The sequence below is a fragment of the Bufo gargarizans genome, chromosome 7, assembly GCF_014858855.1.
Source record: "Bufo gargarizans isolate SCDJY-AF-19 chromosome 7, ASM1485885v1, whole genome shotgun sequence".
NCBI classification, from domain to species: Eukaryota; Metazoa; Chordata; class Amphibia; order Anura; family Bufonidae; genus Bufo; species Bufo gargarizans.
The window spans coordinates 54804480-54820865 of NC_058086.1; the positions used below are offsets into that span (position 1 = coordinate 54804480).

Genomic DNA, 16386 nt, shown 5'->3' on the forward strand with positions numbered 1-16386 from the left:
TATGGTCTGTGGTAGCGGAATCCATAACGGGATTCTCGGATAACCCAAACCTTGGACGCCCAATTTACGGATTGTAAAAAAAAAAAAGGGGGTCATTTATTAAGACCAGCGTTTTAGACGCCAGTCTTAATAAACCCTCTATCTGGCGGTGGATCCACTGAAGTTATGAAGAGGTGCTGGCCTCTTCATAACTTGGGCGCAACAGGCGCCAGTCTAAATGTAAGTTGGCTTCCTTGCTGGCTTACATTTAGACCATTTTCTAAGCCTAAAACAGGCGTAGAAAATGATGTTGGGGCGGGCCGGCTTGGCCATCCCCTTACACGCCAAGCCTACATTTTTAGACCTGGCGCGAGAGGGGAAAAGTCGCAGATTGAGGCGCAACTAATCTCTGCAACGCAATCTGTGCCTGAAATACACCTACTATAGGCATATTTCAGAATAGTAAATTACCCCCATAGAGGTTTTTTTGCTGGAACCTGCAGGATGGAAAAGCATGCTGTACCCACCCTTTTGCATCCTTTTTTTCCTAACCTATAGGATAAACATAGGACATAAAACGTACTGTGTGAACCTAGCCTTATAACCTGTCATTCTCCTCCGCAGAACCACGATGATGTGCTGCTGAGTTCGGAGACATTCACCGAGTTTACGCTGTGCTCCGTGGATCGTGAGACAGAGGACACCGGTCGCTACAGATTTCAGCTCCCATCTGGAGTGAGTTTAGGACTGAAGTTGGGCCAGCACCTCGTAGTAAGGTATCCTGTGTCTGACCTAGCATTTACCAGATTGAAAGATGGGCTTTTGTAGTCGCTGACAGTACACATATGCAGCGCTGACATCCAACCTTTAATCCCCCCGACATTGCAATCAAAAGTGCCCTTCATATTTGAACACTTCTCCAACTTTAGTGTCTAATCAGGGGAACACTACAGCTGCCGCTCAGAGCAGAGGGCAGAAGTGTTTAGTGCAGAGAGCAAAGGGCTCAGAATATCTGATGCAGTGCCAGGGGAATAGGGGTAATTCAATTCTGCAGCCGATAACTCTGCAGGAGGTGTGGATGTTATTCTAAAATTAAAGGGGTTATCCGGGAATAGATATTGATCTGTGGGCGTCCAACACCTGGGACCCCCTCTGATCAGCTGTCAGAAGAGGATGGGCGCTCCGTGAACGCCTCGGCCTCTTCCTAGGCCATTTACGTCGCCGTACATCGACTACGTGGTCTAGTTGCAGCTCAGCAACATTCAAGTCAATGGTGCTGAGCTGCAATACCAAGCACAGCCACTTTATTATTCACGGCGCTGTGCTTCACTCACCAGAGCTCCAGTGAGGGCAGTGGCTCTGTGAAACAGCTGATCGTCGGTGTGCTGGGACTCGGACCCCCATCAATGTGATAATGATGACCTGTCCTAAGGATAGGTCATCATAATTTTTTCCAGGATAACCCCTTGAAATGAATGCAATCAGCTATAGCAGTGAATGGCGAGAACACTGGGTATGCGTGCCTGGCCACTTCACCATTCACTGCTATAGGTCTTCTGAAAATAGCTGACATAGTGCTGGGCATGCAAGATGTGCTCTCAGTTCATGTCAGGGCCCTGTTCTTGAGATAGGAGCGGGTCTGATCGATATGCCATAAATATCTGTTTGAGAAAACCTCTTTAATATGGGCAGGTTTTTCTGTCATCCTCTGTTTTTCAGCTCTGACAGTCTTTCCCATCCTCTCCTTCATAAGGGATAAAATATATTTTTGGTCATTAGGGATGTGTCACACAAACCAGAGTCTTGACCGACATTAATAGCCTATAGGGTCGCCAAGAGGAAACCGTCAACAAGCCTGTCAAGAGACCTACCTCCTAACAGTTTAAGGCTACTTTCACACTTGCGCTTGATCGGATCCGTTCTGAACGGATCCGATCATGTTAATGCAGACGGAGGCATCGTTCAGTACGGATCCGTCTGCATTAATAACTTTAAAAAAATTCGCAAGTGCGCAAGTAGCCTGCGCGGATCCGTTCAGACTTTCAATGTAAAGTCAATGGGGGACGGATCCGCTTGAAGATTGAGCCATATGGTGACATCTTCAAGCGGATCCGTTCCCATTGACTTACATTGTAAGTCTGAACGGATCCGCACGGCCAGGCGGACACCCGAACGCTGCAAGCAGCGTTCAGCTGTCCGCCTGTCCGTGCGGAGGCGAGCGGAGCGGAGGCTGAACGCCGCCAGACTGATGCAGTCTGAGCGGATCCGCATCCATTCAGACTGCATCAGGGCTGGACGGAGGCGTTCGGGTCCGCTCGTGAGCTCCTTCAAACGGAACTCACGAGCGGACCGACGAACGCTAGTGTGAAAGTAGCCTAAGGCTGTGCTTCATTAAAGTTGTGGGACAGTTTCATAGGATATCATAAGTAATGTATTCATAAATTGATGTTACCAGAAGAGCAATAAAACAAAATCATCACCACCTTTCCCCCATGTTCTTGTAGAGCACAATTACAAAACCTGACTGTTGTGTTTTTTATTTTCATAGGGGTCTTGTAAATGGAGTGGAGATTCAAAGAGCATACACCCCCATTAGTCCTGTGGATGTGAAGGGTCATTTTGAAGTTTTAGTAAAGGTACATGTATCTATGTATGAATTAGAGGGGTGGTCTCTTATGCAATCCCATTTCTGATTGGTTCGATTCACATTCTAGCGACTGGTTCAGTTCAAGTAAGTGACCCAGCATTTTGTTCAGGGTATCCGTCATCAGTTTATGCTGCCCTCAGGTCAGCATAAAACTTGTGACAGGTTCCCTTTAAGTAACGATTATGGGGACAAGGATATACTTGGGGCGGTTTGTCATCCGCAATTCTACTGAAGAATGCTATTATTCACATACCTAATATTGGACTCAAAGCCTCAGTAAGATTGGCACATTCCTCCAAGGATGCGTGAGAGCGTCTGACGTGGGACGCTAGGGCTCCGCCCCCCCGCCTCTCCTGTACGCCGGCCGCTGGCCGCTCGTACCACCGCCCGGAATGCCTGACCGCCGCAGCCCACGCTAGCTCGCCGTCCATCACAGCGATGTACCGAGGCTGTGGCCGCCCTGACCGCCTCCCTGATTACCCCAGAGTTTGACGCCGGTGTCCGATTTTTTTCCGACTTCTGTCCCTGAAGATCCGAGCCGTTGGGTGGTGAGCAGTGAGCTATTGCAGCTCTAGTTGTGTGAAGAGAAAAAAAAAAAAAAAAAAAGGCACTGGCGGGACGAAGGTTGCTGGGGTTGGAACATAGGGCACTAACCATTTGTGCTAAAGTGGAGCCCCGGACGGCACGTGCCTGTTGATGGTGAAGTGGTGGGGTCCTGGCACTGGTGGAGATGATGTAAGGGGGCGCTTGGTCCCTGAGATCCTGCCCTATTTGTATTGACTTATACTGAATCAAGAATCCTGAATTCCTGAATTACATTAACCCCCATTGACTCTCGCTGACATTTGCTGGCCTTGGAGCGGTGAGGTCAACTCCGCTTGTAGTGTTTGAAAGGGGGGCCACTTTAGTTGTCTGAAAGTGGAGGACTGTCCACAGGCTCTTGTGGTGATGCTGGGAGCCCCTGTTGCGTACCCATGGGACTGCAGCTGACAGAGTGTCAATTTTTTTGCTGTGAACGTGGTTGTAACTATGGGGGTGCAGATTGAAGTTGTTGTGGAGTGACAGAAGTAAATCCTGCACTGAGAGATCTGCAGACAGCTATTGAGAGTGGACTGCGTCAGTGTGATCGGAATCGAATAAAAAAAAAAAAAAAGGATAGAGTGGGGGAGGGGGTTTGGGATGTGCCGTGCCACATTCAACAAATTCCTATAATCCCGATTGAAATCCCTATACCCCCCTCAAGATATTTAACTGTACTACAGTCCTCCGAACTAATCTGCCATCGGATTATATCGCCTATACGTTGGGAGTCTAGATTTCGACCCCCAAACCCCTTAAGAAGCCTCTCTTCTCTCGGCTGGATTCTGCTGATATTATGGACTTCTTTTCTTTCTTTTTTTTTTTCTCTGAACTAGTTTGCGTATCTAAATATGGAAGTAATTTATTGATCGATTGTATTTGGAAGAGGGAAGGAAAGGGGGTGGGAGGGGGGAAAAAAAAAAAAAGGGTAGAAGGGAAGTAAGGAATAGGGGGGGGGGGAAAGGGAAAGAAATAAAAGGAAGGAGGAAGGGAAGGGAGACAAAAAGAATAGGAAGGGAAAGGGGAAGAAGGGGAGAATAAAAGAAAAAGAAAGGGTGAAAGAGGATTAAGAAAAGAGGGAAGGGATCTTGGAATGCCGTCGAAAAGAAGGGAGGAGCAGCGTGGCCCCATGGGGGGTACTACTAGGCGATCAGTAGGAGGGGTTGAAAGTGGGCCCAAACAAGCGGGTCTCAATAAGTACCTGGTCCCGAGTTCACCTGGGCTTAGATCCCCACAAAAAGAAAAAATGGCGGACGCTAGAGTACAGGAGTTGACACAGGAGACGCCAGTGGAGGGGGGGGAGGGGGATAGGGGAACACCAGTGACATATACAGAAACGGACGTAAAAATGGTGCAGGATATACTCTGCACTGTCTCAAGGATGGAAAATTTAATGGGTAATTTAGTAACCCAGCTTGGGGCAGTGCAGACGGATGTTATGGTTATTAGAGCCGAGATGGAAAAAGTAAGACAGCGCCTACAAGAGATGGAAAAAAGGATTCCCACCCTAGAGGAATCTGTACAGAAATTAGAGAAGGAGGTGGCTCATTTAAAACAAACAAATGCTAAGATGGAACAAAAATTGGTAGACCAGGAGGATAGATCAAGAAGAGCTAACATAAGATGTGTGGGGATCCCAGAGCGAGCGGAAGGAGGAAATTGTACTGAATTTATGGAAAAGTGGTTCAGGGAAAATAGTAAAGAAGGTACCCTTTCTCCCCTGTTTTCTGTTGAAAGAGCACATAGGGTCCCCACCAAAAATAGGGTGCCAGGGGATTATCCCAGATCCATACTGGTGAAATTCTTATTATCTAAAGATCGAGATGAAATATTATCTGATGCAAGAACCTCGGAAAAATATTATATACAAGGGGTAAAGATCAAACTTTTTCCAGATTACTCATTTAGCACCAATGCGCAAAGAAGAGAGTACATGTCGGTCAAAAAAAGATTAAGGGAGGCAGGCATAAAGTATAGCTTACTTTTTCCGGCGAAATTAAGGGTGGAATATAAAGGCAAGACCTTATTTTTTCAGACTCCGGAGGAAGTTAGTGAATGGGCGGATGGAGAGGGTCTTTGAGGCTGGTGGTGGGGGGCGGGGGGTGATAGGAGTCACGCTAAGTTATGGAGTCGCCCAGACTGCTGGCCAGCAGAAGGGGGGACTATATTGAGGGGGGGGCATATATGGGGTGGTGGGGACGTGGATAAATTTTTTTTTTTTTTTCTCTCCTCCCCCTCTGTTAGATGGTTAGGATCCTTTCGCTGAATGTGAGGGGGCTCCGTGAGAAGGTTAAAAGATTTGCTATCCTTGAGTGGATGAAGAGGTTTCTGCCAGCCGTCATCTGCCTCCAGGAGACACATTTGGATAAGGAATCAGTAAGATGGTTAGAGAGGGGATGGGTAGTGGCGGCACATCATTCCGTATATACCACCTATTCTAGAGGGGTCTCTATTTTGGTACATAATAAGATAAAGTTTGAACTTTTGGCACGTGAGGCCGACGATGATGGCAGATATCTCTTTTTATATTGTTATTTAGAAGGGATTAAAACTGTAATTGCAAATATATATATTCCACCACCATATAAACCAGATGTTCTGTATCAACTGTATAGATTTATGTTAAACAAACAGGAATGTATATTGATTGCGGTGGGCGATTACAATGCGGTTATGGATCCACTCAGGGATAGGACATCTAGCAGGGGGGGAGGAGTACAAAATGTAGATTTATGTAAGGTAGCCAATGAATTCAATTGGGTAGATGTTTGGAGGGTTCAGCACCCGGATGAAATTAGATATTCTTGCTATTCAAAAACACACCAAACTTGGTCGAGAATAGATATGACCTTTGGAAATAAAAATTTAATGTCCCAAAATAGGATTATGACAAAATATATACCCATGGCTCTGTCAGACCATAATGCAATGGTGGTTGAGCTGGATTTGAATAAAGATAATACTCTGTCAGTGTTTAAATTCAACTCTCATTGGCTGCCATTGATTTCAGATACAGAGAGTATAATTGAGGAACTAATAAATTTTTTTATGGAAAATAACGGTTCTGCTGGTAGACTTGTGGTTTGGGACACTTTCAAGGCTTTTTTGAGGGGAATTTTGTTCAAACGGGTAAACTACTGGAAAAAAAGAACTAGAGAGAATGGGAAGGCATTGGAGAAAAAATTGCAAGAGGCAGGGATGGCAAGTATGAGAAATCCTACTGTACTAAATAAGAGAGTCTGGGAGGAAGAACAGGAAAAGATGAAGATTTATCAATTAGAGAAAAGTAGGAATGAATTGCTCTTTCAAGGCATCCAACTAGCCTCGGAGGGTGAAAAGGTTGGCAAAATATTAGCAAATATAGTGAGAAATCAAAAAGGGAAATCATGGATAGGTGCAATTAAAGATAAAACGGGTAAACTAATCACCACACCTGAAGGTATTAAAAAAGTGTTTTGGGAGCACTTCTTAGAGTTATATAAGTCTAGGGTACAATACTCAAAACAAGAGTTAGATTTTTACTTGGATGAGATTGCCCTCAGTAGGATATCTAAATCTCAAAAAGAATATTTGGAAAAAGAAATAACGGTGGTAGAAATAAATCTAGCTCTAGGGAAGGTTAAATCCGAGAAAGCACCGGGCGGGGACGGGCTCCCCTTTGAAATATATAAAACCTTTTCCCAGGTTTTGGTACAAGAATTAAAGATAACACTGGATGAAGCTCAAAAACTGGGTGACCTACCGAATTCTATGAAGGAAGCAATTATCACACTAATCCCAAAAAAAGGAAAAGAACCAACAGATCCCGGCTCATACAGGCCAATATCCCTGTTGAATACGGATGTTAAAATTCTCGCAAAAGTCCTAGCGGACAGGCTTTCAAGGGTCATTAAAGGAATAATAAATAAAGATCAGACAGGGTTCATACCGGGTAGAACAATATACTCCAATATAAGAAGGCTATTTCTCAATATTGAAGCCAACAGACTGGACGCAGGGGATAAAGCGATACTCTCACTGGATGCTCAAAAGGCATTTGACTGTATTGAATGGGAGTATTTATGGGCAGTATTAAGGCGAATTGGTATAGGGGAAGGATTTATAGGGTGGATCCAGTTAATATATCTAAATCCCAGGGCTAGAGTAGTGGTGGACGGGAGATTGTCCCTGCCTTTTGCCCTATTTCGGGGCACCAGGCAGGGATGCCCTCTCTCCCCACTGCTATTTGCCATTGCAATCGAACCCTTGGCAACTATAATAAGAAATGACAAGGAGATTAAAAGTTTTCAATACGCGGGTGGAGAAGAAAAATTGTTAATGTATGCGGACGATATATTACTTTTTTTGCAAAACACTGGGGACCAGTTTAACAGAGTGATAGAGATAATAGATAAGTTTGGGTTCTTCTCTGGTCTAAAGATAAATTGGGGGAAATCACATATGTTATTATTGGGAGATAGACAATTACAGGGAGATACACGGGTGCATACTCTCAAAAAACACGAAAATTTTAAATATCTCGGCATACAAATCTCCGGAAACATAGAAGAATATGAAAAGCTAAATGTCCTTCCCTTAGTAAGAGAACTAAGAACGAAAATACACATATGGAAATGACTGCCAATGTCAATCCAAGGTAGGGTAAATTTAATAAAAATGGTCTTTCTCCCAAAGATACTTTATGTGCTTCAAAATGCTCCAGTTAGAGTACCGCAGACTACCTTCAAACTATTTGATAGACTAATGGGGGACTTTATCTGGAAGGGTGCGATCCCTCGAATAAAGAAGGAAGTCCTTCAGCTTCCAGTGCAGGAGGGAGGATTAGCAGTCCCCAATTTGTTTCTATACTATTTAATAACTCAATATGGGAATATAAAGGGTAGTTTAGATAGTCAAGTGGGTAGGCAAGAATTAAATAGATGGGGTTGGAAAGAGGGAGGAAATCACTTAGAGGTGTTGGAGTCTGGTTTTTTGGGTAAAAAAAATTCTGACAATAGGATATTAAATCTAATAGAACACGTATGGGGGGAAATTAAAAAGATATTGGAGATTAAAGGGTTTTTGAAATATACACCGATATGGAAAAAATTTTATTTAAAAGAATTAGAAACAATAAGGGACTATATAGATTGGGGGGAAAAAAGGAATGATATATTTAGACCAGATCTTCGAGGAAGATAAGTTGAAGGACTTTAATACAATGGTGCTGGAATTTGGGATCCCCCATACTGACACCTATAAATATCTTCAACTCAGGAATGCATTGCGGACAGTGGTCCAGGAGGATAGGTACAGGAGGGAAAAATCAGACAGGTTGGATAAGTTTACTGCAGTAGGGGAAGGAGGAGGAACAACCGCAAGGAGATATAGGTTTTTGATGGAAGGTAAGAGAAAAACGATTACAATGCTTGCTGTAGGAAAATGGGAAAAGGATCTAGATTCCCTTACAGAAGATAATTGGAAAGATGCTCTCAAAAATTATGCGATAATCTCGGATAGGGGCTCACATAAAATCTCACAATTCTTTATAGTACACAGATTACACCGATCTCCATGGATGTTGAAAAGAATGGGAGTGAAAGCAACAGATAAGTGTCCAAAATGTTGGGAGGAGAGAGCCGACTTAATACATTGCTTTTGGAGATGTCCCAAGCTCCATAGATATTGGACAGAAATAATGGAAACCGTATCTTTGCTTTTGAAGGTTCGACTGCCCAGAGATCCAATAATTTGTATCTTAGGGGCAACTGAACATTTGAGGCTAAATAAAAAAACACGACTGGTTCTGAATAAAGTACTATTCCAGGCCAGATTACTTATACTAAGGAAATGGATAAAAGCAGACTTACCGACAGCGGGACAATGGAGAAAAATGATAGATAATTTAATTAAAGAAGAACGAGTGATGAAGAATCATAAAAAAAGGTCATTAAATCTCGACCAGGTATGGAAAAATTGGCTGCTTTAGTGTTGGAGGTGTTTAAATTTCTTTATTTTTTTTTTTTTTTTTTCTCGCGTCCCCACGTGGAGGGTGGGGGGGGGGGGGGGGAGCTGGAAGGGAAGAGAAAAGGAAAAAGAATTGTAATTACTATGATTAGAGCTAGAATAATGTGTTATCTCCATTTTTATGGATCTGCTTTGTATTTGAAATTTAAATAAAAAAAAAAATTATAAAAAAAAAAGATTGGCACTGGCAAGTCTGGGGTGCAGGGTGTGACTGGTCGCCTGGTTTTTACCCTTTAAACCCTGCAAGGAGTCGTGGACCTAGCTGCAGACAGCAGTGGTGCTGCAGAGGAACGGCGGGATCAGAAAGAAGGCCGAGGTCAGACCCAGAACCAGGTCACAAACAAGACTGTAGTCAAGATCAGGATCAAAATACAAATCTGCCATTAGTTTCAGCCAGGAAAGGTTGCAACTGCAAGCAGCATCCAACTGCAAAAATCCGCTTCAAATAGGCCACATGGCCGGTGGTCAATGGTGGGAGAGGCCTGTCTTTAGCAAATTGTGTGGCACAGGAAACCCTTTAATTACACTATGGTGCTCTCTAGGTCCTATCCACGCCATTCTTAGATGCGACTTCTTTAGCTGTCAAAAAGGGGGCAGCGTGCTCCTCCTACAACCTTTGCCCCTACCCCATCACAGTCCAGGGATCTGCTGGATCATAAGACCAATCTATGTGGTACGCAGGGCAAAACCTACCAGGGGTCTGCCATAGAGGCTTGTTACCAGCTGCATGCGAAGTCCCCCTCGGCATGACCATACCACTGTACAACCCACTGGAGTACATGGCCAGGAATCAAGGCCGTACAAAACAATACATCCCAAAAAATAACATCAACCTTGGGGTGGGTTGGGTCAAAGTTGATAATGTTTTTGGTGATATTTTGCAAAGCTTTCACCTATCTGCTCTACTTGGGTCTTTATCTCTCCACACCCACTAGCCACCAGCCAATTACTTATTCTTAAGGCCTCATGCACACGGCCGTTGTGCGGCTGTTCCCTGCATTGGGGACCGCAATTTGCTGTCCCCAATGCACGGGCAACATCCATGCAGCGGCCGGGATGGATCGAGACCCATTCAACTTGAATGGGTCCGTGATCCGTCCGCACCGTAAAAAAATTGAACATGTTCTATTCTTTGGCGGTGCGGAGGCACGGACAGAAACACCGATCCGTGCTTCCGTTCTGCACCGCATCTCTTGGATTGTCGACCCATTCAAGTGAATGGGTCCGCATCCGTGATACGGGGTCCAAACGGCCGATGCCCGTGTATTGCGGACCCGCCGTATGCGGGCCGCAAGACGGCAACGGCCGTGTGCATGAGGCCTAAAGTTGTATTACATACAGCAGGGGATTGTTGGGAGGGAAGTGTTCCTTCCTGGCAAACGCCTGCTCGTTAGTGGAGGAGACCGCTACTGCTATTACATTTATCCATCTCCTTCACAGTATGGGGAGGAGCGATCGCTAATGCCATCGTTTGCCCCCATACTGACTAGTTGTTTGCTGGCAGCAGATCATGATTAGACAGCACAATCTGCCACCGACAAACGTTTTTTTTACTAGCCCAATCGTTTGCTCGTTTATCAGGTAATCAGCGGCATTATTATACAGCCAGATCATTGCTAACGAGCCTAACTATGAATGATCATTAGAAATGATCTGGTAGACTATCTGCCAGCCTAATACAGCCTTAATTCTCCTATTACTACCCTTTCTTACCCGAGTCAGGTGAGACTAGGCCTAACCCAGCAGCCCCCTGACACCAAAGGCCATCACCTATCTACTCTGACCTGTAGCATCCGGTACCCCAAACCACTACTTCTACATCTTCTGAATCGGAGCCACCTTTACCTCTTTGCCCAATGTCTATTCTTAACACAGAGATGTTACATATGGCGTTTCACAAGCCAACACTGACATTTCCTATGTTAATGCAAAGGGTCTTGTTGTTGCAGGTTTATGAACACGGCTTGATGTCACAGTATGTAAAAAGCTGGAGAGAAGGAGATTCTGTAGCATGGAGGGGACCATTTGGAGGTTTCTTATACAAACCAAATACAGTCAGTATTAAAGGCTATGTACACTTTTATTGCCTCAATGCATCTAAAAAATAATCAGTGTTTGTGCATGCAGTTATTATGCATACCTATGCGTCTCCGTGGATACAGACTACAGACAAACCATGTGCGAAGTCTGACCCTGCAGTCCTGTGATACTTTTCTTCCTCTAGTACTAGTGTCAGTTTATACTCTGTGACCTTGGAGAAACCTGTCTGCACATGAATGTACGGTCCTTCAAAGCTTAAATAATGTGTATATTTTACTTATATTTCCTTAAAGATGTTGTAGGAAGTTTAAAAAAAAATAAAAACTTGACTGCTTTTATCCAGAAAATGCACCACCGTTGTGTGTAGGCTGTGTATGGTATCGTAATGATAAAAACAACACGTGAACAAGAATGAAGCTGTTTCTGGATGAAATCCGCCATGTATTTCTAGCTTCATACAACTCCTTTTAATGAACAAATTGTTAGAAAGGGCTAAGCATTTTCACATGTATAAGTTAAAGGGGTTATCAGACTATTTGTCACTGATGACCTATCCTCTGGATAGGTCATCAGCATTTGATCGGTGTGTTTCCGACCCCATGGACCTTCTGCCGACTAGCTGTTTGAGAAGGCCCGGCACTCCGGTGGTGCTCCTCCTATGTGAGAGATCATACAGCTGATAGATGGGGTCCTGGGTGTCAGATCCCCATTAATCAGATGTTAGTGACCTATCCAGAGGATAGGTCTTCAGTTACAAATACTCGGATAACCCCTTCATTGTACTCTGCTAGTGGGACGCTACAAAATATGGGACTTGTAGCTCTCCGCCCAAACGGTTATAGCATCACTACCTACACGTATATAAGATTCTGCATACCAATGTATGAATGACATATAAATGTGAACCAGCAAGACATTGACAACTGAGTAATTGTAGGGCCCCCGGTCACATAAGCATGTCAATTTAGGTGACCCACCCCAGCCAGTAACTGTCTGAGCAGGCATCTCCAGACGTTTCCTGCATGTTGAGATGGGGCCAGGAAGCAGAGACCATTAAGGTCCTAGTAAACATCTGAATAGGAGTGGCGGGGGGGTTGATGAGGATCAATGTCCCATCTTTTATTTGACTTTGAGCCCTTTCTATCAATTCCTCCTTCTCAGATAACCCCTTTTAATATGCACTCTACATCTTCATTGTGTCATTCAGGTTCCACATAATCTGTAAAGTTCTTGTCTCTGCTTCCCTTAGCACGGGGAGCTGCTTATGCTTTGTTCAGGAACAGGAATAGCCCCAATGCTGCCAATCTTGACCCATGTGACAGACAATGAAGACGATGAGACCTTCCTAACACTCGTGGTCTGTGCTCGAAATTTCCAAAATGTTTATCTGAAGAACTTTCTGAAGGAGCAGTCAAGATACTGGAATGTCAGGATCTTCTATGTCCTCAGCCAAGTGAGTACTATGACCTTGATTTGTAGAAGTCCTCTAGTCTGGTCCATAAGTGTTGGACTTGAAGTCACCTACATGAGATGTATGAGGTAACTTGGATGCAATTGTCTCTGCTATGCTACACCGGCTCTGAGTCACATACAGCATGTGCTGCAATGCTGAATCCAATCCATATTGAAGAATAAAAAAACATGTTTCATAGGGGATCTACCTTAACAGTGTTGCAATAGCAATGACAAAACTCTGTATTTCTCTTCAGGGGATGGAACAAGCAGTTAAGGCGTACCTGTTGTTTCAGGTGACTCTTTAGAATTAACTGGTGTGTGTGTGTGTGTAATGAGGAATGATTAAGGTTGGGGTTGAGCGGCACTCCTATTGGAGAGTAGGCGGTGCTCTGTGGTAAGGGTATGTCCAAATTTATATAAAAAAAAACACGGCACTCTATAGTGAATAGTATAAGTTGCTTATTTTATTATTCTATTTCATATCTTTTTGTAAATCCATCCAAAATAGTAGCCACTGGCCAACGTTTCGGTCTAATCTTAGACCTTGCTCACGGCCTTAGTTTGTGTAGTAGGGAGAATGGTGGCTGATCCACCATTCTCCCTACTACACAAACTAAGGCCGTGAGCAAGGTCTAAGATTAGACCGAAACGTTGGCCAGTGGCTACTATTTTGGATGGATTTACAAAAAGATATGAAATAGAATAATAAAATAAGCAACTTATACTATTCAATAATGAGGAATGACTCCATATCTGGTCATCTTATGACTTGTAATCTGCATTTTCCACTATTTTGTCCCCTCTGTGGGCTCCTTCTCTAATTGTCAGTTTTCCCTGAGCTATTGGGTGGAGACCAGCTGCTGTGATGTCTCCCATACACCGCACACATAGAGGAGATCCTACTTCCCCATCTCCTGTAGCACACCCTAATAAGCAGCATGGGGGACATTCGTACTGAGCAGTCTAGCTGTGAATCCAGCACTGGGAGTTAAAAAACTTAGAGAAAGCAGTATCTGTGTGTGTCTGTGCCTCTGTCTCCCTTTAGCAGTGTACTCATCCTCCCTCTCCACAGTTTTCTATGTGCAGCAAGTAGCCTGCTCCCTCAATGAGCTGATAATCCATCTCGCCTCTCAAGACAGATACTAGCTGTAAATTGAGGAAGAGGGGACGAAGTGGCTGATACATGGAGAAAGAGGCATTTTTTTTTCTCGGATAAGATATATAGCAAAGTTTCTTATATTCACTTATTCTAATGATTTATGCAGAGTTTGTTGAATGTACAAAGCCTATTTAGGGCCATGGTCACATCTGCTTTGCAGTTTCTGCTATAAATGCTGGGATTGAAGTGCATTGCACTGGTTATGGTGTGTTCACACTACTCTATAGTCTTCTGTTTGGCACCTATGCTGGTGAAATGTCCCAGCATGTGCACTAAACATAACGTCCCTAAGTATGCTACTGTTTACTATACAGTGGCATGATCCATATGCTGCCTTGCAAAAAAGTTTAATCATATATCACCATCTGTAAAGGAAAGCTCTTTCCTATACAGTTAAAAAAGGTATACCAACATATACCGGTCCTGCAGATGTCAAAAGGACACTCTTACCATGTGTCAGATCTATAGGGCTCTGTGCAGCTGATTAAGGGCTCTTTCACATCTGCGTTCTTTTCTTCCGGCACAGAGTTCCGTCGTCGGGGCTCTATGCCGGAAGAATCCTGATCAGTTTTATCCTAATGCATTCTGAATGGAGAGAATCCGTTCAGGATGCATCAGGATGTCTTCAGTTCCGGAACGGAACGTTTTTTGGCCGGAGAAAATACCGCAGCATGCTGCGCTTTTTGCTCCGGCCAAAAATCCTGAAGACTTGCCGCAAGGCCGGATCCGGAATTAATGCCCATTGAAAGGCATTGATCCGGATCCGGCCTTAAGCTAAACGTCGTTTCGGCGCATTGCCGGATCCGACGTTTAGCTTTTTCTCAGTGGTTACCATGGCTGCCGGGACGCTAAAGTCCTGGCAGCCATGGTAAAGTGTAGCGGGGAGCGGGGGAGCAGCATACTTACCGTCCGTGCGGCTCCCGGGGCGCTCCAGAGTGACGTCAGGGCACCCAAGCGCATGGATCACGTGATCGCATGGCACGTCATCCATGTGCATGGGGCGCTCTGACGTCACTCTGGAGCGCCCCGGGAGCCGCGCGGACTGTAAGTATACCGCTCCCCCGCTCCCCGCTCCTACTATGGCAACCAGGACTTTAATAGCGTCCTGGCTGCCATAGTAACACTGAAAGCATTTTGAAGACGGATCCGTCTTCAAATGCTTTCAGTACACTTGCGTTTTTCCGGATCCGGCGTGGTGGAGTACACGCCGAATCCGGACAACGCAAGTGTGAAAGAGGCCTAATATACATTTTCCAGTATATACACCAGACACCTCGAACATGGTGTGAATAGACTCTGATAGTGGTCATATTGCTCTATGCACACCATTGCTTACAAAATTACATTTCTTTACAGGGGTTGTTCAGGATTTTGATGTTAACGGCCTAGCCTCTTGATATGTCATCAGTATCAGATGTGCGAGGATCTGACAATCAGCTCCCCTGGCGTTGTTTCTTTGTAGCTCCGGCACCACAACTACACAGCTACATCTATTAGGTAGTGGGCAGAGCTGGTGACTGCAGTGCTGTGCCCACCGAAGTGAATGGGAGCAGGACTGCAGTTACCAGATCTGTCCACTACACCATGGAGGGAGCTGTGTAGTTCTGGCTCCGGAGCTACAACCAAACAGCTGATCAGTGGGGTTGTTGGGCCCCCACCAATCTGATATTAATGGCCTGAGGAAAGGATCAAAATCCTGGACAATTCCTTAAAGATATTATATATGTCACCCTCATAATCTGTTCTTATTTATTCTTAATTTCCCGCTGTTTTTGGCACAGGAACAATCCTTAGAAAATCTGCCCATGAGTTGTAAGGAGAACTCAAAACTTGGACGAATAGACTCGGTGTTCTTGGCAAAGGTGTTGGAGACCTGCCGGAGAAAACCATACATACTCCTATGTGGTTCGGTATTATTCACAGAGGACATGACTCTTATACTAACACAGCTGGAGCAGGACAGCTCATCGATTTTCTCTTTTTAACATATTTCTTATAGTTTTTGCACCTTTTAAAATACTGTTATAACTCCTTCATATTTTTTTTGTTTTTGTTTTAATAAATCATTGAAAATGGTGAAATCTGCAGTGAACACAGAATACACAGAAGGAATTGGCTTGATGCAGAATAATGATCTGCGCCATAGGTCAATTTCCGCAGAGATTGGTTTCCCCCACAGCATGTAGATGAGCTTTTGTTAAAATGTCAAAAACTTCGCTGTTACTCTAATTCATTGCAGATCTTCCACTGCAAATCTGGATGGAGCATACCTGATTCATGTGAATATACCCTAAAAGTTTAGTGTGCTACAATGTCTATATAGGGGCTCCATTTCTTTAGTTTTTTTGGCAGGCAAAAATGATGGCAGCTAGACGGTCTCGTTCATGCTTTCCTCCATGCCACAGGGCACTGTAATGCCAGGTTTGCCAGGAGTGTTTTATAGACTCATTTTGGGGCTCCTTTATTAAGCTGAAATACGCCTACATTAGGCGTATTTCAGGCTCAGATTGCAGTGCAACAG

General features: G+C 44.3%; 1 protein-coding gene across 3 annotated transcripts in view; it reads left to right on the forward strand.

Moving 5' to 3' along the window:
* LOC122943423 (NADH-cytochrome b5 reductase-like) overlaps window positions 1-15959 on the forward strand; it is a 22875-nt gene extending 6916 nt beyond the window's left edge. For 2 of the 3 annotated variants that reach the window (XM_044301151.1, XM_044301148.1), the window contains exons 3-8: window positions 604-755; window positions 2528-2615; window positions 11161-11265; window positions 12501-12704; window positions 12961-12999; window positions 15647-15959. In XM_044301151.1, coding sequence (XP_044157086.1) covers window positions 604-755; window positions 2528-2615; window positions 11161-11265; window positions 12501-12704; window positions 12961-12999; window positions 15647-15850 — 792 coding nt within the window. In that variant the 3' untranslated portion in view covers window positions 15851-15959. The remainder of the gene's footprint in view (window positions 1-603; window positions 756-2527; window positions 2616-11160; window positions 11266-12500; window positions 12705-12960; window positions 13000-15646) is intronic. The other variant, XM_044301150.1, reaches the window with a different exon arrangement.
* The last annotated feature ends 427 nt before the right edge of the window (window positions 15960-16386 follow it).